The sequence below is a fragment of the Suricata suricatta genome, chromosome 10, assembly GCF_006229205.1.
Source record: "Suricata suricatta isolate VVHF042 chromosome 10, meerkat_22Aug2017_6uvM2_HiC, whole genome shotgun sequence".
Taxonomy (NCBI): domain Eukaryota; kingdom Metazoa; phylum Chordata; class Mammalia; order Carnivora; family Herpestidae; genus Suricata; species Suricata suricatta.
Window position 1 is genome coordinate 118,033,491 of NC_043709.1, and position 21,792 is coordinate 118,055,282.

A 21,792-nucleotide genomic window follows, 5' to 3' on the forward strand; every position below is an offset into this window, starting at 1 on the left:
CGCTCAACCAACTGAGCCACCCAGGCACCCCAGTAAAAGCCATTTAAAGAGTGATGTAAACAGAGAACCCGAGTAGCTCAGTCGTTTAAGCATCTGGGTCTTAGTTTTAGCTCAGGTCACCATCTCATAGTTTGAGAGTTCGAGCCCCACATCAGGCCCTGCTCTGACACTGCGGAGCCTGCTAGGGATTCTCTCTCTCTTCAAAATAAATAAAAACGTTAAAAATAACAATAGAGATGTAGATGTTTCTCGTACAATACACTCATACACACACAAACCCGTATATATACAATGGGTATGCGTGTTCTATGACAGGGTGAAAGAGGTGGAGGAGGCATATCTGGCTGTTTAGAATGCATCAGGAGGATGAAACTGCATCTTGAGATGATGAGTAATGTTTTGAAATATTTGTCCGTAATTTCATCTAAGACTTGAATAATGTATTATTTTTAATCTGAGAAACATCAAATGCGAAAAATGTAATTATTTATCACTTGAGTGTGGAGATTACAATTTTTATTTCACTTATATTCACATTTATTGATTAGAATTTTTTGGATGATATTTGGATATAATTTTTAATTTCCAGTAATTTTTACTATTTCAAAATTAACTGAAATATAGTAATGTTTACGGAAGATAAGCCCTTCTAAAAACATCCATAGAAGATATTTTCTTCAGGATGGTAGACTGATAAATATAGGTAGGTGGGACTTTTCTGTAGTAGCATACTCAATTTCCTATAATATAATCATCTTCTTTGAAGAATTTTGTACTTAAGTGCCTAAATCAAAATTTCATTCATACTTTTTAAGTTCAAAATTTTTTGCCCAATGTGACAAAATTCAGCATTATTTTGAAATTAATTTTGACTGTTAAAGTACATTCCTTCCCATTACTTTTCTCATATTAGCTGAAATGATTACACAACTTTGACCTATACTTTAACAAAATTTTTTTGTAATACATAAGTAAATAAAAATTCAGTGATATATTAATGTACCTACTGAAGGGAATATTATTTCCTGTTATTTTCATAAATTTTCATCACCAAAATCTGTCTTTATTTTCCCTTTTATCCATAGTATCTGTACCTATTTCTGAAAAAAGAATATCCAATTTTTTTTGGATATAAACTCCTCAAAGAAACATCGTAAAAAAAGGCCATACAATATTCCCATTTGTTCACCATCTGGTTTATACACACTCAAACTCACTCTCTCTCTCTCTCACACACACACACACACACGCATAGCCAAATAAAAAATAGATACAGATAGGTAGGCAGGTAGACAAGAAGGATGGATACTACTTCTCCAGATGGTTTGTGTTTCTCCCATTATTTTATTTTATTATTCCCAGTATACTGAATGTATAGTGTTATATTAGTTTCAGGTATACAATATAGTGATTCAACAATTCTATACATTATTCAGTGTCTATCATAAGTGCACTTATAATTCCCTTCACCTATTTTTGTATCCTTCCCACACACTTCCCCTCTAGTAAACTCTGCTTATGATTTTTTCCCTTTATTCCTTTGTTTTGTTTCTTAAATTCCACATGAATGCAATCATGTGGATTTGTCTATCTTATTTCACTTAACATTATGCCCTTGAAGTACATTCATGTTGTTGCAAATGGCAAGATTTCATTCTTTCTTAAGGCTAAGCAATGTTCCTGTGTGTGTATTATCTATTAATCTACAGATGGACAATTGGGTTGTTTCCATTATTTTGCTGTTATAAATAGTGCTGCAATAAACATATCACTGTGCTAATATCTTTTCAAATTAGTGTTTTAATATCCTTTGGGTAAATAATCAGTAGTAAGATTATTGGATCATCTGGTAATTCTATTTTTAATTTTTTGAAGAAACCCCATACTATTTTTAATAGTGGTTGAACCAATCTGCATTCCCACCAACAGTGCACAAGAGTTCCTTTTTCTCCACATCCTTGACAACATATTTCTTGTATTTTATATTTTAGCCATTCTGGCAGGTGTGAGGTGATACTTCTTTGTGGTTTTTATTTGCATTTCCTAGACGATTAGTGATGTTGACTATCTTTACATATATCCAAGGACTCTCTGTATTTTTTTTTTGAAGGAATGTCTGCTAATATCCTCTCCCCATTTTTAATTGGATTATTTGTGTTTTTGGTGTTGAGTTGTAGAAGTTATTTATATATTTTGGATACTAACCTATATCAGATAGATCATGTGCAAGTTTCTTCTTCCGTTCATAGGTTACCATTTTGTTGGATTTCCATGGCTTTATAGAAGCTTTTTATTCTAATGTAATATCAATAGTTTATTTGAGGTTTGTTTCCCTTGCCTGTGATTTACCTAGAAAAGACTCAATGACCAATGTCAAAGAAATTACTATGTTTTATGAGTCTTATAGTTTCAAGTCTAAAATTTAGGTCCTTAATCTATTTTAACCTTATTTTTCTGTATGCTCTAAGAAAGTGGTCCAGTTTCATTCTTTTCCAACTACCTGTCCAGTTTTCCCAGCAGCATCTGTTGAAAGACTTCTTTTTCCCATGACGTATTATTGCCTCCTTTGTTATAGATTAATTCACCAATGTAACTGTGGGTTTACTTCTGGGCTTTCTATTCTGTTACACAGATCTATGTATCTATTTTTGTGGCAATTACATACTGTTCAGATTACTACACCTTTGTAGATCTTGAAATTTGTAATTGTGATACCTACAGTTTTTGTTTTTGTTTTCTTTTCTTTCTGAAAATCACTCTAGGGTCTTGTGCTTCCTTACCAATTTTAGGATTGCTTGTTCTAGCGTGAAAAATGTTGTTGGTATTTTCACAGGGATTGCATTAAATCTGTAGATTGCTTTGGGTAGAATGGCACTTGAACATTTGTTCTCTCAATCCATGAGCATGGAATAGCATTCCATTTGTTTGTGTCATCTTCAGTTTCTTTCATCAAAGTTTTATAGTTTGCAAAGTTCAGGAGGCATTTGGCTGGCTCAGGTGGTAGAGTATGTGACTCTTGATATCAAAGTTGTAAGTTCAAGCCCCATGTTTGGTGTATTGGTTACTTATAAACAACAACAAAAACAAAACAAAGTACTAATTTTTCACCTCCTTGGTTAAGTTTCTGCCTATTTATTTTATTTTTGGTACAATTGTAAATGGGATTGTATTCTTGGTTTCTCCTTTGCTATTTCATTATTAGCATGCAGAAATGCAATAGATTACTGTTCATTGATTTTTTTATTCAATGACCTTAGAGAATTCAAAGATCAGGTCTAGGGGTTTTGCTTTGTATTTGGTGGACTTTTCAGAACTTTCTATATAGTATCATATCATCGGCAAATAGTGAAAATTTTAATTCTTCTTTACCAATCTGAATACCTTTTATTTCTTTTTCTTATCTGATTGCTGGGCCAGGAGTTCCACTACCATGTAGAATAAAAGAGATTAAGAGTACTTTGTTCCTGATGCTAGGAGAAAAGCTCTGGTTTTCAACATTGAAAATACCTATGTTAGCTGTGAATATTTTTACATATGATATTTACTATGTTAAGTTGAGGTATGTTCCCTCTAAATGTACAGTGTTGTGCTTTTATCATGAATGAATGTTGTACTTGGTCAAATGATTTTTCTGCCTCTGTGGAGATGCTCATATGGTTTTTAACTTTTCTCTTGCCAATGTGATATACCACATTAATTGGTGAATACTGAATCATCCTTGCATCCCCAAAATATATCCCACTTGATTATGGTATATGATGTTTTGAATGTATTGTTGGATTCACTTTGGGAATATTTTGTTGAAGATTTTTACATCTTTGTATATCAAAAATATGGGCCTTTAGTTCTTTAACTCTGTAGAGTCTTCTTTTTCTAGTATCATGGTAATATTGACCTTCTACAATTAATTTGGAAGGTTTCCTTCCTCTTCTATTTTTAGAATAGTCTGTGAAGAATAGGTATTAACACTATTTTTTAATTTTTAAATATTTATTTATTTTTGAGAGTGAGAGAGACAGAGCAGGAGCAGGGTAGGGGCAGAGAGAGACACACACACAGAATCTGAAGCAGACTCCAGGCTCTGAGCTGTCAGCACAGACTCCAATGCGGGGCTTGAACCCACAAACCATGAGATCATGACCTGAGCTGAAGTCGGACACCCAACCAGCCCAGGTGCCCCAACACTACTTTTTTTTTTAATTTAATATTTTTATTTTTAAACGTATGCAATTATTTCCCGTCATTTACAATACAGTAGTTTCAATGATACTCCAAACAGAAAAGCAAAGTAAAAAATCAAAACCCCCACTTGTATTTCCTGTAATTAGACTTATACAGAAATTAGAAGGTTAGGTACCAACTAGTTAATCACCTAATTTCACAGCTTCTGAAGTGGCAATTGTAATATAGCAGCTTATCTATGATACATTCAAGATACATGATATAATTTATTACTTGCCCATAAGCTAAAACACAGCCTGCTTAATACCTTTAAATGTTTGACAGAATTCACCTTGAAGCCATCTGCTCAGACTCTCCTGAGTCACTCTGGGGAGGTTATTTGTTTCTAGGACTTCATCCATTCCTTCTAGGTTGACCAACTTGTTGGCAACTAATTTTTAATAATATTCTTATAATCCTTAATGCTTCTGTTTTGTGGTTAATTTTCATCTTTCATTTCTGATTTTGCTTGAGTTTGAGTTCTCCCTCTCTTTTTTGATTAGGTTGGCTAATGGTTTATCAATTTTATTGATCTTTTCAACAAATCAGCTGGTTTTATTGATCTGTTTATTTTTGTGTTTTAGTTTCTATTTTTTAAAAATTGTTCTAATCATTTCCTTACTTTTACTAGCTGTGAGTTTTGTTTTTTTCTAGATCCATTAGATATGAGTTTAGGTTATTTGAGATTCTTGTTGCTTCTTGAGGTATTGCCTGTCTCTGAAAACAACTTTTGCTGCACCCCCAAAATTTTAGGTCATTGAGTTTCATTTTCATTTGTCTCCACGTATTTTTTTTTTAATTCCTCATTGCTTTTTTGGTTGATCCACTAATTGTTTAGTAGTATGTTACTTAAACCCATGTATTTGTGTCCCTTACAGATTTTTTTCTTGGTTTTCATTTCTACTTTAATATTGTGGTGTTCAAAATTCTTATGGCATGACTTCAATTTCTTGAACTTGTTGAGACTTGTTTTGTGGCTTAACATGTGATCTATTCTGGAGAATGTTCCATGTGCCCTTGAAAGAATGTATTTTCTTCTGTTCTAAGATAGAATGTTCTGAGTTTATCTGTTAGATCCATCCAGTCCAATGTGTCGTTAAAAGCCACCATTTTCTGGGGCACCTGGGTGGCTCAGTTGGTTGGGTGTCCAAATTCGGCTCAGGTCATGATCTCACAGTTCATGAGTTCAAGCCCTGCATTGGGCTCTGTGCTGGCAGCTCAGAGCCTGGAGCCTGTTTTGGATTGTCTCCTTCGCTCTCTGCCCCTTCCTCCCTCATGCTCTGTCTCTCAAGGATAAATAGACATTAAAAAATAAATTAAGAAATAAAAATTTTAAAAAATAACAGCCACCATTTCCTTGTTGATTTTCTGTCTGGATGATGTCAATTGATGTAAGTGGGGTGTTAAAGTGCCTTATTATTGTACTACTGATTACTTCCTTTGTGTTTGTTAATAGCTGCTTTAAGTATATGGGTGCTTTCATGTTGGATTCATAAATATTTACAATCATTATATCTTCTTGTTGGATTTTTCCCTTTACCTACTATCCTTTTGTTGCAGTCTTCATTTTGCAGTCTATTTTGTCTGATATAAGTATTGCTACCACAGCTTTATTTTCACTCCCTTTCTTCATGACAAATGCCTTCCCATCCCCTCACTTTCAATATGCATGTGTGCTTTAGGTCTGAATTGAGTCTCTTGTAGGCAGCATATAGATGGGTCTTGCTTTATCCATTCTGTAACCTTGTGTATTTTGATTGGAACATTTAGTCTATTTACATTCCAACTAATTATTGATACAAGTACTAACTGCCATTCTGTTACTTGTTTTATAGTTCTTCTCTGTTCCTTTCTTCTCTTACTATCTTTCATGTTTTGCTGGCTTTCTTGAATTCTAAGCTTTGATTCCTTTATCTTTACTCATGCATCTATGACTAGTTTTTGATTTGTGGTTACCAATAGATTTATATAGAACACTAATGCATACAGCAGGCTGTATTAAGTTGATGGTCACCTTAAGTTTGAACCCATTGTAAAGCACTAACTTTTAATTCATCTCTTCCCCCCATTTTATGTATACGGTGTCACACTTTACGTTCTTTCATTTTGTGAATCTCCTGATGAATTTTCATTAATATACTTAATTTTATTGCTTTTGTGCTTTCGATTTTTCTGTTATGTTTTTTCTTTTCAACTCAGAGAGTCTGATTTTAATATATCTTGTAAAACTTCTTTAATGTTGATGAATTCCTTTAACTTTTGTCTGCACGGAAAACTCTTCATCTCTTCTAAGTGATGGTCCTGATGGATAAAGTATTCTTGGTTTTAGTTTTTTTTTTTAATTTTTTGTTTTGGTTTTCCTTTCAGTACTTTGAATATGCCATGTCCCTTCTGGCCTGCAAAATTTATGCTAAAAACTCAGCTGACAGCTTATGGAGTTTCCCTTGTAGGTACCTATTTTCTTTCTCTTGCTGCTTTAAACTTTTTCTTTATCACTACTTTTTGCCAGTTTATTATGTATCCTGACGTGAAGATCCTTGGGTTGATTTCGTTGGAGGGTCTTTATGCCTCCTGGATCTGGTTTTGTTTCCTTCCCCAAATTAGGGAAGTCTTCAGCTATTACTGAAATAAGTTTTCTGTTCACTTTTCTCTTTTCCTTTTACCATCTCTATAATGTGAACGTTATTACATGTGATGGCATTGCTGAGTTCCCTTAATCTATTCTCACCTTTTACCCCCAGCTTCATTGCTTTCTATTACTCTGTCTTCCAGGTTGCTGATCCATTATTTTGGTTCCACTAGTCTATTATTTATTCTCTTGGGTGTATTCTTAATTTCATGCATTGATTAATCTCATTGATTCTTTTATATTTTCCATCTTTTGCTGAAGGTGTCACTGAGATCCTCTACTCTTTCCTCAATTTAGTATCTTTATGATCATTACTTTGAATTCTTTATGAAGCATATCCTCTCCATTTCATTTAGCTCTCTGAGATTTTGTTCAGTTCATTCATTTGGGACATATTTCTCTGTCTCATTTTGTTTAACCCAGTGTCTGTTTCTGTGTTAGAAAATTCAACTTCTCTAAAGTACTGACTTTATGAAAAGAGCTCCTATAGAGCTTCACAGTACAATTTTTCCCCATTCACAAGAACCTGATGTTTCAGAAGTGTATCTGATATGAATTATATGACCCCTACCACTATGTCTAAGCCACATTTACCTTCATTCCAGTTGCCTGCAATGGCTCTCTTTTCTTGCTATGGACAGGAGTTGGTCCTTTTGTTTAAGGGCCAGTCTAGGGTCACGATGGGATTCAGCTGGGTCAGACCAGGCATTTGCCAGAGACGTGGTATCACCCCCCCGTGCTGTCCCCAGAGCAGTTTTCATTGGTGGGCAAAGCCTGAATCCACAGCAGATGTCTGCCCCAGCCTACTGTTGTGACCATAGAACTGGTATGTTTTGTTTGCTTTTTCCCTCCCCACAGTGAAGGATTGACTTTGAATTGGTGCTGGTACCTGTTTGTACTGCCTGCACAATGCCCCTATTTGGTACAGTTTTGGATGGACTCCAGCCAAATGTGTGTTGAATGGGGCAGGTAGGGAGGGGGCATCAGGGTTAGCAAGGTTTGCACAAGTCAGCTGTAGGAGAGGACCTGAAACTGCCTTGGAAACTCCTGCCAATACCAGGTTGGAGGGAGGTGGGTCCACAGAAAAGTTCAGGGACAGTGGTAGTAGCAAGGTTAGCACTAGTTAGCTGTGGGAGGGGACCGATGGCTGCTTTTTGAAAACTCCTGCTGAATGTGTGGGGTTAGGGCCACTAACTAAGCGGAAAGTGTCCAACTGTGCTGATTCTTACAGGTATCACCTTATCTAGGCTGGTGATGGTGCAAGGAAATGGTGACACCAGTTGTTTCGTTTTTGTAATAGTTTCCCAGAGCCCTGTCCCTCCAACACATGTTCTGAGATTAGTAAACAAATTTCCTTCCCATATACCCCAGTGCTCTTCAAACTGCTGTTTCTATGTTATATCTCAAGGGAGTTGTTGTACATATCTTTAAGGGCAGTGACTCAGTTTCCTATGGCCTTCTGGCTCTCCCAAAGCCAAACCCACTAATTTATTTATTTTATACTTATTTACATTTGAGAGAAAGTGTGAGTGGGAAGGTGGAGAGAGAGAATCCCCAGCAGGCTCTGCACTGTTGCACAAAGTTCGATATGTGCCTTGATCTAACAAACTGTTAGATGATGGCCTGAACTGAAATCAAGAGCTAGACACTTAACCAACTGAACCATCCAAGTGCCCCTGAACCCACTGATTTTTAAAGTTTCAGATGTCAGGCCCCAATGATTGTTAAAAAAAAAAAAAAAAAAAAAAAAAAAAAAAAAAAAAACTCATGAAGTTAAGTCCCTCTAGTTTTCAAAGCCAGATTTTAAGTGGATTCCTCTTTCCTGTGAAAGTTCTCTTGTGTATGAGGTGCATTATGTTTCCCTCCCCTCTCCACACCTACATCTGTCCCTGCCACATACATTCATGGGTCAGTTTGGCTTCTGACTTGATCTTTGCCCTTCTACCTACCCTCTTCAAAATGACTTTTTCTCTACATTTAGTTGTGGAGAGTCTGTTCTGCCAGTCTTTGGGTCATTCTCTGGATAATTTATATTGATATGGGTATTATCTACATGCATCTGTGGGATGAAGTGAGTTAGGATCTTCCTTCTCTGCCATCATACCTGGCAATCTCTCCCGTTATTTTTCTTAATGTTTATTTTTGAGAGAGAGAATGAACAGGGGAGCAGCAGAGAGAGAGAGAGAGAGAGAGAGAGAGAGAGAGAGAGAGAGAGAGAATCTGAAGCAGGCTCCAGGCTCTGTGCTGTCAGCGATGCAGGGCTTGAACTCAAGAAATGTGAGATCATGACCTGAGCTGAAGTGGACACTTAACTAAGCCACCCAGGCATCCTGCCTCCTGTTTTTTAACTGGTATTCCAAGGTACTTCCCACTGGAATTCACATTAATAGGCACATTCATGCACCTATAACTTGCCAAAAATTACACTTTGCCTAAAGATTGCTTTAGTCCTGATCTGATGCCAGTGAAATGGAACTCCAAACTCTAAAGGAGTCAAAATAATGTAGTATGGATGTGTCCCCTATTGCTAAGCAACACCAGTGTGTGCACAAATAAAGGTTGGCATATGGATTCAGTGTTAATTGAGGTGAGAGTAAAAGACCAAATACTCAAATTTCAAAACAAATTTCACAGGCATCAAACCAAATTGTCCTACATTTTTCCTTTTAAAAATGTAGTAAAAAAACCACTTTTTCCCCCAGCATCTTCTTCTCTTTAATGCATTTTGCCCATTCCCTCCTCCCAACATGTATGGAAATTATTGGCCTCTGTATTTACAGTTCTGATTCTGATATCTGAGAACTCATTTTAATACTCCACATGAACATGAAATCATTTGGTATTTGCTTTCCCAGTCTACCGATTTCACTTAGCAATTACACCCTCTATGTATGTCCATATTGTTGCAAATGGTAACTCTTAATTCTTTATGGCTGAGCAATATTCCATTTTACATAGATACTATGTTTTCTTTATTCATCTATCATGGACACTTAGGTTGCTTCCATGTTTGGCTATTGTAAATGATGCTGCAATAAACTTAAGAGTGCAATTTATCTTTCAAAAAAGTGTTTTTGAACTTTGCTAAATTCCCAGTAGTGGAATTACTAAATTAAAAGGCATTTCTATTTTTAGTTTTATGAGGAAATTCAATATTGTTTTCCACAGTAGCTGCACCAGTTTGCATTCTCACTAATCGTACACAAGGGTTCCTTTTTCTCCACATCCTGGCCAACACTTATTTCTTTTCTTTTTGATTCTAGCCATTCTGACAGGTGTAAAGTAGTATCTCATTGTGGTTTTGATCTACATTTCCATGATGATTAGTGTAGCTTAACATCATTTTATGTGTCTGTTGCCCATCTTTATGTCTTCTTTACAAAAATGTCATGACCTGACACTGAAGATCTAAATGCTCTGGACCTCTGTCCATTTTTAACCAGATTTTTTTCTTCAGTGTTGAGTTGCATAAATTTTTTATATATTTTGGCTATAACTCCTTGTCAGATGTATCATTTGCAAATTTCTTCTGCCACTCAGTAAGCTGCCTTTCTGTTGATGGTTTCCTATGCTGAGCAAAAGGTTTTTAATTCTGACAGTCCCAATAGTTTAATTTTGCTTCTGTTTCCCTTGCCCTGAGATTTATCCAGAAGAATGTTGCTAAGACCAATCCAAAGAAATTACTGTTTATGTTTTCCTCAAGGAGTTTTATGGCTTTAGGTCTCACATCTAGGTCTTTAAGCCATTTTGAGTTTGTTTTGTGTGTGGTTGAAGCAAGTGTTCCAGTTTCATTCTTTTTTGTAAATGTCCAGTCTTCACAGCACCATTTATTGAAGGGACTGCCTTGTCCTCATGTATAATCTTGCCTCCTTCTTCAAAGGTTTATTGACCATAAAAGCATGGGTTTATTCTTGGGCTCTCTATTCTGTTCCATCTTTATTTATTTATTTATTTATTTATTTATTTATTTATTTATTTATTTATTTATTTATTTAATTTTTGCCACTACTATACTGTTTTGATAACTACTTCTTTGTAGTACATCCTAAAAGCTGGGATTGTGATACCTTAGCAGTGTTCTTCCTTTTTTTTTTTTTTAACTCCTTAAAAATTTTTTTTTAATGTTTTATTTATTTTTGATACAGAGAGAGACAGAGCATGAGAGAGGGAGACACAGAATCGGAAGCAGACTCCAGGCTCTGAGCTGTCCGCAGAGAGCCTGATGCAGGGCTCAAACCCACGAACGTGAGATCATGACCTGAGCCAAAGTCAGAGGCTTAACTGACTGAGCTACTCAGGTGCCCCAGTTCTTCTTTTTTAAGATTGCTTTGGCCATTCAAGGTCTCTTGTGGTTTCATATAAATTTTAGTATTTGTTCTAATTATGTGAAGGAAAGAAGGCATTCTTATGGATCTTCTTGAATCAGTAAGCTCTCTATATTTAACGAAACTACTGCTTTTGTGAAGAATTGCCATTAGGCCTTCAGATTTTGAGGGCACTTGGGTGGTTCAACTTGTTAAGTTTCCAATTTTTGGTATTGGCTCGGGTCATGATTTCATGGTTCATGAGTTTGAACCATCAAGCTCTGTACTGACAGTGAGGAGCCTGTTTGGGATCCTCTGTGTCCCTCTCTCTTTGACCCTCTCCCGCTCACTCACTCTCAAAATAAATAAACATTAAATAAAAAGGAATAAAATTTTCAAATTCAAAAAGATTCAATGATGGGGCACCTGGGTGGCTCAGTCGGTTAAGCGTCCAGCTTTGGCTTAGGTTATGATCTCATGGTTCATGAGTTCAAGTCCCATGTCAGGCTCTGTGCTGACAGCTAGCTCAGAGCCTGGAGCCTGTCTTTGGATCCTGTGTCTCCCTCTCTCTCTGTTTGTTCCCTGCTCATGGTGTCTCTCTTAAAAACAAATAAAAACTTAAAAATATTTAAAAAAAGAGGGAAAATACAATAACTGTGTACTGAAGAAGGATTGGTTGTTAACACACAGCTTCAAAGCACACACATTCAAAAGCTACTTCATCCTGTTTTGTAGCATGTACCATGAACTTGGCAGAAAATTTAACAAAACAAATATAAGTAATAATTTCTATTCTGGTATTTCTGAGAAAAAAATCAGTATGTAAACATGCAAACACATCTTATACCAGAAAAAAACTGACATATTTACTACTTAAGAATAAACCTTATTTTCCTTTGGTATAAGTTAATTCCATTTTGAAGATTGTGAAAGCCACCCATAAAAGAAATACTCCCAGTATTCTAGGCTTCATTATGATATAACTAAATAAAGCAGACTTAATTAAATCCTATAGTGTTACAAGTATATCCAATGAGATTATTTACCTACCTTCAAGTCTACGTACTTGGAGGATCATCCTGATGTAGGGATAAATGTACTCTCTGATTTATGTAGATCTGCAATTTCAATATTTCTATCAGTATTGAAAAAAATAAATCTATTCACTGCTGAAAAACTGCTTTTAGGTTTGAGAAAAATGATCAATACAGTAATACTGGATTGGACACTGGTATAAATCAAGTCACATATTTTTTCTAATTTACATCCAAGTTAGCATATAGTGCAACAATGATTTCAGGAATAGTTTCCTTAATGCCCCTTACCCAGTTACCTCATACCCCCTCCCACAACCCCTCCAGCAACAGTTTGTTCTCTATATTTAAGAGTCTCCTATGTTTTGTCCCCCTCCCTGTTTTTACATTATTTTTGCTTCCCTTATGTTAGTCTGTTTGGTATCTTAAATTCCTCATATAAGTGAAGTCATATATTTGTCTTTCTTTAATTTCACTTAGTTAATACCTTCTAGTTCCATCCATGTAATTGCAAATGCCAAGATTTCATTCTTTCTGACTGCCAAGTAATACTTCATTGTATATATACCATATCTTTTTTATCAATTCATCCGTCAAAGGACATTTAGGCTCTTTTCATAGTTTGGCTATTGTTGATAGTGCTGCTATAAACACTGGGGTGCATGTACCCCTTCAAAACAGAACACCTGCATTCCTTAGATAAACTGCTAGTAGTTCAATTGCTGAGTCCTAGGGTAGTTCTAATTTTCTGAGGAACCTCCATACTGTTTTCCAGAGTGGCTGCACCAGTTTGCATAACAACCAGCAGTGCAAAAGATACTCTCTTTCTCCACGTCCTCACCAACATCTGTCATTGCCTGAATTGTTAATTTTAGCCATTCTGACTGGAGTCAGGTGGTATCTAATTGTGGTTTTGATTTGTATTTCCCTGATGATGGGTGATATTGAGCAGTTTGTGTCTGTTTGCCATTTGGATGTCTTCTTTGGAAAACTGTGTATTCATGTTTTTGCCCATTTTTTCACTAGATTATTTGTGTTTCTGGGTGTTAAGTTTGATAAGTTCTTCATAGATTTTGGATACTAATCTTTTATCTGATATATCATTTGCAAATATCTTTTCCCATTCCATTGGTTGCCTTTTACTTTTGCTGATTGGTTCCTTCGCTGTGCAGAAGCTTTTTATTTTGATGAGGTCCCAATAGTTCATTTTTGCTTTTGTTTCCCTTGCCCCTAGAGACATGTTGAGTAAGAGTTGCTGTGGCTGAGGGCTTTATTCTATAGAATTTTGATGGCTTCCTGTCTTACATTTAGGTCTTTGATCTATTGTGAGTTTATTTTTGTGTATGGTGTAAGAAAGTGGTCCACGTTAATTTCCCTGCATGTCACTGTCCAGTTTTCCCAGCACCACTGGCTGAAAAGAATGTCTGTTCCATGGGATATTCTTTCTTGCTTTGTCAAAGACTAGTTGGGCATACGTTTGTTGGTCCATTTCTGGGTTCTCTATTCTGTTCCACTAATGTGAGTGTCTGTTTTGGAGGCAGTACCATACTGTCTTGATGATTACAGCTTTGTAATATATCTTGAAGTCCAGGATTGTGATGCCTCCAGCTTCAGATTTCTTTTTCAGGATTGCTTTGGCCATTTGGGGTCTTTTCTGGTATCACAGAAATTTTAGGACTTTTTTCCAGCTCTGTGAAGAATGCTGGTATTATTTTGAGTGACTGTAAAAAATCAAGTCACTTTTGAAAACAAGGAAGGAGAATATGAAAGCTTGAGTTCCTATCTTAAAAACAAAATCAAGGTGATAAACATATATATGTGTAAGGTTGTTTATTTATTTTGAGAGAGAGAAAGCCTCAGGAAGGGTCCACGCTGTCAGTGCAGAGCCTGATGTGGGGTTCTATCTTATGAACCATGAGATCATGACCTGAGCTGAGATCAAGAGCCAGATGTTTAACTGACTGATCCACCTAGGTGCCACAAGAAGGTGATAAATAGTTTTTTAAAAATCATGTTACACAATTATGAAAATTTTACTTTTGCTTTGGTTTTAATATTTGGTTTCTTATCAAAGTTACCCATATTCCCTCATACCATTATTTACTGAGATTCATCATTTTATTCCTTGATAGTACTGTTAAAATACATTTCCACTTTTTTTTTTAAACTAAAGTTTTATCTTATTTTCAGATGTGGGCAAGGATGGAAAGGAAATCGATGCCACATCAAGGTTAACACTTCTGCAGATTTCATGTACACTCAGAATAGTAGGTGACATTGTGACTACATAATGGCTTGAATTTTGAATCTGTAATGGTTTTCAGTGCATATTTATCTTTTTAATTGGTTTGAAATTCCAGATATATGGTCTCTCCTGGGGACTGGATTAGCTTTCCTGACGATTCACATTACAGTTGCAGTCTTATGTTTTCTTGCAAACAGAAAAGGACCAGCCAGGTAAGCCTTTAACTAACGAATAAGATACAGTGTGGTAGATCCATTTTCTGAAAGATTTCATTTGCTCCATTTTTCTTTCACTCCATTTTACATGCAGGTAACTTTGTGTTTCTATACTTTATGGATTTATTTCTGGGCAGGACGTTAGGAGCTCCTTAACAATAATCATTCTTTGTTCAGTAAAAAGCCTTAAGTTTACTTTTCACATTATGTTAAAAGCAGTTTTGATGACACCATAAAGGTAATATGACTCTCCACAGATTAAAAGACATGAGTGTCCCCACTTTCTGGTGGTGCCTGGGGAACTACGCAAGAAAGATTTTCTTGGCCCTCCCAGTGAACTCAGAACATCAGTTTTTCAGGCTAAGACTCCCATGTTCTAGGTAATATAGAGAACAGAGACCAAGAGCTATCACACCTAAAGGACCTAATGCAAAACTAAGAAGTCCCCAATTACTGGACCCCCAATTACTGGAGGGAGAGCCTGGGAAGATAGCAGAGAAGGAGGATCCTAAGTTCACCTCCTCCCATGGATATACTTACCTAACAGCCACATCACTACAACTCAGAAAATGACTGAAGAATGGCAGAAGAGACTCCATGCAGTTAATTCTAGAACAGACGTCACATTAAAAATGGCAGGAAGGACAGAGAAACAGTCAGGAATCAAACTCCCACAAGATTAACCACAAACAGGAAGGATACCACAATCACAATGCAGGGAGCTGAGCAGACCCCACAACAGGCACCCAAGACACGGTGGCCCTGCACTGGAAAGACAAGTACCCATTATACTTGGCTTTACAACCAGTGGGGCTTAACTGTGGAGTTTTTATAACTAGCAGAGCTTAAAATTGGGTACTTTAAAAATCAGGGGGCTCTACTCTGGAAGAACTGGAGGACAATATGAAATTGAGTCCCTATCCTTAAAGACAGAGTCTAACAAGCTTTCGAAATATACAGCCATAGAAGCAGCAGTTTAAAAACTACCTTGGGTATGCATAAACTAGATTTCTTTACTCATCTGAGAATGGATGTTGGAAGGGCAGGGATCTTTAGGAAACTTATCCAAGAGTATACGAGCTACCAGGTGACATTACCCTCCCCTACAGCTTAGACACCTTCAAGAATGAACACTACAGACCCTGCCCCAGTGTCTTCCTATATGGATCTGCCTCATCATACCTGCCCAATTGGGCAGCAGTCACCCCAAAGCAGCGACTGTCGAGTCTCATTATACAAGTAGCCCTGCTAGGAACCAGTAACACTCTCCACTTCCCTTGTAGACCGCACACCCTGTATTTTACCTTAGACTCACCCCATTCAACCTGCTCCATTGGAGAGGAGTCTCCCATAGCTTCTGATGAAGATCACCCTGCAAGCAACATAACAGAACCACTCCAAAGTGACTCCTGCCCTGGGGAGAAGGGAAAATAACCACATACACCAATTCTACTGCAGTTCCAGCAGGGGCCTAGGGGCAGATAGATATCTATCAGACTGCCACCACCACCCACCAACAAAAACCTCACAGGGGACTGCACAAGGAAACAGCACTGTAGTTCAGAGTAACTGCAACCCAAGACAAATTAGGGACAGAAATTTTGTCTCACTGAAGACCCCACTCACCAATGAAAACTTCTCAGGGACAATGTAGGGAGAGTGGTCCTGCAATTTCATGCTTCCACAGCCCCAGCAAATGGGCTGATGGCAGGTCTTTGGTCTAACCCAAGTTAGCTAGGGTAGTCTCAGATTCGCCCCTTAATATCACAAGGACCAAACCCTACCTCCAACAGAGAAAGGGGGCCATTGTAGAAGACTGGACAGAAGGAAAATGAAGCTCAGCCACTACAGTGAGGCATATGCAATATATATCTCACCTCTGCAGTCACTGGCTCTGGTGAACAGGAGACTGTGCTCTGAAAAGTGCCACAGGACCTCTTCTTTGTAAGGCCCCCATTTCAAATAAGAATATAACTGACTTTCTTACTACAAAATACCAATCACACAGACTTAGAGAAAATGAGACAGAGGAATATCACAAATGAGGCAAATGGACAAAATGGCAACAGAAGAGCTAAAAGAAATGGAGATAAGCAATACACCTGATAGAGAACTCAAAGTGATCATCATAAAGATACTGGACGAGAGAAGAGAGTGGAGGATCTCAGTGAAACCTTCAACCAAGTGTTAGAAAACAAAAAAACAACAACAACCAAACAGACATGAAGAACTAAATAACTGAAACTAAAAATACACTACAGGGAAGGAAGGGGCACCTGCGTGGCTTAGTGGGTTGAGTGTCAGATTCTTGGTTTCAGCTTAGGTCAAGATCTCACGGTTCCTGGATAGAGCCCCACATTGTTGTCCATGCTGACAGCACAGAGCCTGCTTAGATTCTTTTTCCCCTCTCTGCCCCTCCCCTAGTCACTTTCAGTTTCTTCAAAATAAATATTTTAAAAATACACTAAAGGGACTAAAGCGTAGAGTAGAGAAGAAGCAGAAGAATAGATCAGCAGTCTGGAGGACAGCAACCAGCTGAAAAGTCATAAGAAAAATAAAAATTGAGAATAGACTAAAGGAATTCAGCGACATTTTCAAGTGTAATAACACTCACATTACAAGGATCTTAGAAGGGGAACAGAAAGAAAAGTAAGCAGAACATGTATTCAAAGAAATAATAGCTGGAAACCTCCCTAATCTGGAGAAGGAAACAAATCTAGATGTAGGAGGAACAGAGAGACCCCTACAAAATCAATCCAAGGAGGTTCACACCAAGACATATAATAATTAAAATGGCCAAAAAAGGCAGTGATAGAGAATTTTAAGAACTAGAAAAGAAAATAGGCATCTATAAGGGAAACCCATAAGGCTATCACTAATTTTTTTTTTTATCAGAAACTTTGCAGGCCAGAAAAGAGGGGGATGATCTATTCAGAGTGCTAAAAGGCGGGGGGGGGGGGAAGGTAACTAAAAATATTCTACCTAGCAAGGCTATCATTCAAAATACAAGGAGAAACAAAGAGTTCACAGACACATATTAAAAATGTTCATCACCACTAAACCAGTCATACAAGAAATATTAAAATGGACTCAGTGGAAAGAAAAGGCTATAAACAGAAGAAACATTTGAAAAAAAAATGGTCATAAGCAAATAAAACCATAAGAAAAGTACCAAGTTTGGGGCACCTGATTGGCTCAGTGGGAAGAGCATGTGACTCTTGATCACAGGGTCATGAGTTTGAGCTCCACATTGTGTGTAGAGATTAATAAATTTAAAAATTAAAGTAAAATAAGTAAATGTATTAGATTGATTAATCTAATGAATCATATATGAAACAAGTATAGAGATTAAAACAGAAAAACAATAAAATCAATTATATGTATAAATATCACTTAAGGGATTCACAAATTAAAGGATGTGTAAAATATATTTTATATATACAAAACGTGGAGAGGGGTAAAATTTTGGTGCTTTTAGAATGGATCCCGACTTAAGCAACTACCAATCTAATGTAGACTACTGTATGCATAAGACATTATATATAACCAAATGGTAATAACCACAAATCACAAGCCTACAGTATATATGCAAAAGTTAAAAAGGAAGGAAGCCAAGTATATCACTAAATAAGGCCAGCAAATCACAATCGAGGAGAGCAAGAAAACAAAGAAACAGGGAAGAACTACACAAACAACCATAGAACAAGAAACAAAATGTCAGTGAATACATACCTGCTGATAATTACTTTAAATGTAAATGGAAAAATAATTCCTATCAAAAAACATAGAGTGACTGATTGGATTAAAAAGCAAGACCTAAGTATATGCTGCCTACAAGAGACATACTTCAGAACTAAAGACACATGCAGATTGAAAGCGAAGGGATCGAAAAACATTTACCAAGCATATGGAAGCAAGAAAGAAGTTTGGTAACTGTACCTGATATCAGATAAAACAGACCTTAAACAAAGGCTGTCAGGAGACAACAACATTAACCTAATTAATGTTAAAAGGAATAATCCAACAAGAGAATAAAACAATTGTAAAAAATTATGTACTCAGCATAAAGCACCTAATACATAAAGCTACTATTAAAACATATTAAAGGAAAAAAACTGTTAGTAATAATATAATAGTAGGGGACTTTAACACCCATTTACATTAATGGATAGATCATCCAGACAAAAAAATCAACATGGAAATAGTGGCTTTGAATGACACATTGGACTAGATGGATCTAACGTATATTCAAAACAAAAGAATATATAAACATATACATATACATATTGTTTTCATGGGCACATGGGATATTCTCCAGAATAGATCACATTAGGCCACAAAGCAAGCCCCAACAATTTCAAAAGGACTGAAATCAAATCATGCCTCTTCTCTGAACACAATGGTATAATATATAAATCAATCACAAGAAGAAATCTGGAAAGAATACAAATACATGGAGGCTAAATAACATGCTACTAAACAGTGAATGAGTCAACCAATAAATCAAAGAAAGACAACAAATACATTGAAACAAATGTAAAAGAAAACCCAACAGTCCAAAATATTTTGGATGCAGCAAAAGACCTTATAGCATTACAGGTCTACTTCAAGAAGAAAAATCTCAAATAAGCAACAACCTTACACCTACAGGAGCAAGAAAAACAAATCCAAAGCCATAGAAGGAATAAATTAATAAAAATTACAGCAGAACTAAGTGAAATAGAGACCAGGAAAATAAGAGAACATCAATGAAACCAGGTACTGTTTTTTGAAAAGATTAACAAAATTGATATATTTTGAGCCAGAGTCAGCCAAAAGAGAGAGGACTCAAAATATAATTTCAAAATGGAGAAAAGAAATAACTGATACCCCAGAAATACAAAGGATTATTGCAATTATGAAGTTATATGCCAACAATTTGGACAGCCTAGATAAAATGGATAAATTCCTAGGAACATGTAACCTTCAAATCTGAATCAGGAAGAAATACAAAATTTGAAAAGACCAATTACTACCAAAGAAATTGATTCAATAATCAAAAAATTCCCAAATGAAAGTCTAGGACCAGATGCCTTAAAAGGTTATTTCTACCTAACATTTAACAAAGAGTGATAGTGTTCTCAAAGTATTCCAAAAAAAAAATAGAAGATGAAAAAAAGATTTCAAATTCATTCATCAAAACCAGCATTACCCTGACAACAAGACCAGCTAAAGTCACTACAAAAGAAAAAAAAAAAAAAAAAAAAGGCAAACTACAGGCCAGTCTCTCTGATGAACATGGGCTTAAAAATCCTCAACAATATTAGCAAACCAAACCCAATAATACTTCTAAAAAATCATTTACCATAATGCAGTGGAATTTATTCCAGAGATAACTGTGATTCTGTATTTACAAATCTATCAATATGATCATATTAACAAGAAAAAGAATAAAAACCATAGATCATCTCAATAGATGCAGAAAACCCATTTGACAAAGTATGACATTGACTCATGGAAAAAAAAAAATTCAAGAAAATGGGTTTAGAGGAACATACCTCAACATAATAAAGTCCATAAACGGAGAAAACCCCACAGTTTACACCATACTGAATGGTAAAAAACTGAGAGCTTGTCCCCTAAGATCAGGAACAAGACAAGGATGTCCACTCTCACCACTTTTATTCAACAGAGTACTGGAAATCCTAGCCATAGCAATCAGACGAGATTTATTTCAATTATTATTATATTATTATTATTAAAAGAAATAAAAGCCATCCAAAATTGTAATGAAGTAAAAAGTGCAATATTTGCAGATGACACAATATGATCTATAGAAAGCCCTAAATATTCCACCAAAGAGTACTAGAAGTGATAAGTGAATTCAGTAAAGTTACAGGATATATAATTAACATATGTAAATAGACTGTATTTCTATACACTAATAATGAAATAGCAGAAAGGGAAATTAATTAAAAAATCCTGTTTATAGCTATACCAAAAATTAAAAAATTACCAAGAATGAACTTAACCAAAGTGAAATATCCTTACTCTGAAAACTCTTTTAACACATTCATGAATGAAATTAAAGATCACAGAAACAAATGGAATGACTTTCCCTGCTCATAAACTGGGAAAGCCAACATTGTTAAAATGTCCATACTAACCAAGTAATCTACAGTTTTAAAGTGATTGCTATCAAAATACCAATATCATTTTTCATGGAACTAGAACATACAATCCTAAAATTAATGAGGCACTACAAAGATCCGAAATAGCCAAAGTCATATTGAAAAAAGAAGAAAACTATCACAATCACAGATATCAAGAAAAACTACAAAGCTATAATAATCAAAACAGTATGCTACTTACACAAAAATAGACATATAAATCAACAGAAGAGAATAGAGACCCCAAAAGTAAACCCATTCTTAAATGGTCAGTTAATCTTCAACAAAGGTGACAAGAATATACAATGAAAATGAACATCTCTTCAATAAATGGTGCTAGGAAAACTGGACAGTTCTATGCAAAAGAAAGACATGGACCATACCAAAATAACAAAAAAGAAAAAGAAAAAAACCTCAAAATGGATTGAAAATCTAAATGTGAGACCTGAAACCATCAAATTCATATAAGAAAACACAGGTAGTGATCTTTGAAGGCAACCATTGAAACATTTTTCTAGATAGGTTTCTTCAGGCAAGGGAAACAAAAGTAAAATTAAACTATTACAACAATACCATAAAAAAAAAAAAAAAACCTTTTGCACTGGAAAGGAAACAGCTGACAAAACAAGAAGGGAACTTACTTAATAGAAGATATTTGCAAATGATATATCTGATAAAGGGTTAATATCCAAAACATATAAATAACTTATATAAGTCAACACCCAAAAAACAATCTACTTAATAAGGTGCAGAGGATCTGACTATTCAGGTCCTCAGTGTCGGGTCATGACATTTTATCAAAGACGACACACAGATGGCCAACAAACACATGAAAAGATGTTCAACATCGCTAATCATAAGGGAAGTGCAGATTGAAACCATAATGAAATATCACCTTACAGCTGTCAGAATGGCTAAAATAAAAAAAGACAACATATAACAAGTGTTGGCAAGGATAAGGAGAATGAGGAACCCTCATACACAGCAGGTAGTGA

At 35.9% G+C, this 21,792-nt stretch overlaps 1 protein-coding gene across 1 annotated transcript in view; it reads left to right on the forward strand.

Annotated features, from left to right (window-relative positions):
• MALRD1 (MAM and LDL receptor class A domain containing 1) overlaps positions 1-21,792 on the forward strand; it is a 759,741-nt gene that overhangs the window by 706,120 nt on the left and 31,829 nt on the right. Inside the window, exons 39-40 of the mRNA XM_029955581.1 lie at positions 14,379-14,455; positions 14,549-14,645. Of these exons, the coding sequence (XP_029811441.1) occupies positions 14,379-14,455; positions 14,549-14,645 (174 nt within the window). The remainder of the gene's footprint in view (positions 1-14,378; positions 14,456-14,548; positions 14,646-21,792) is intronic.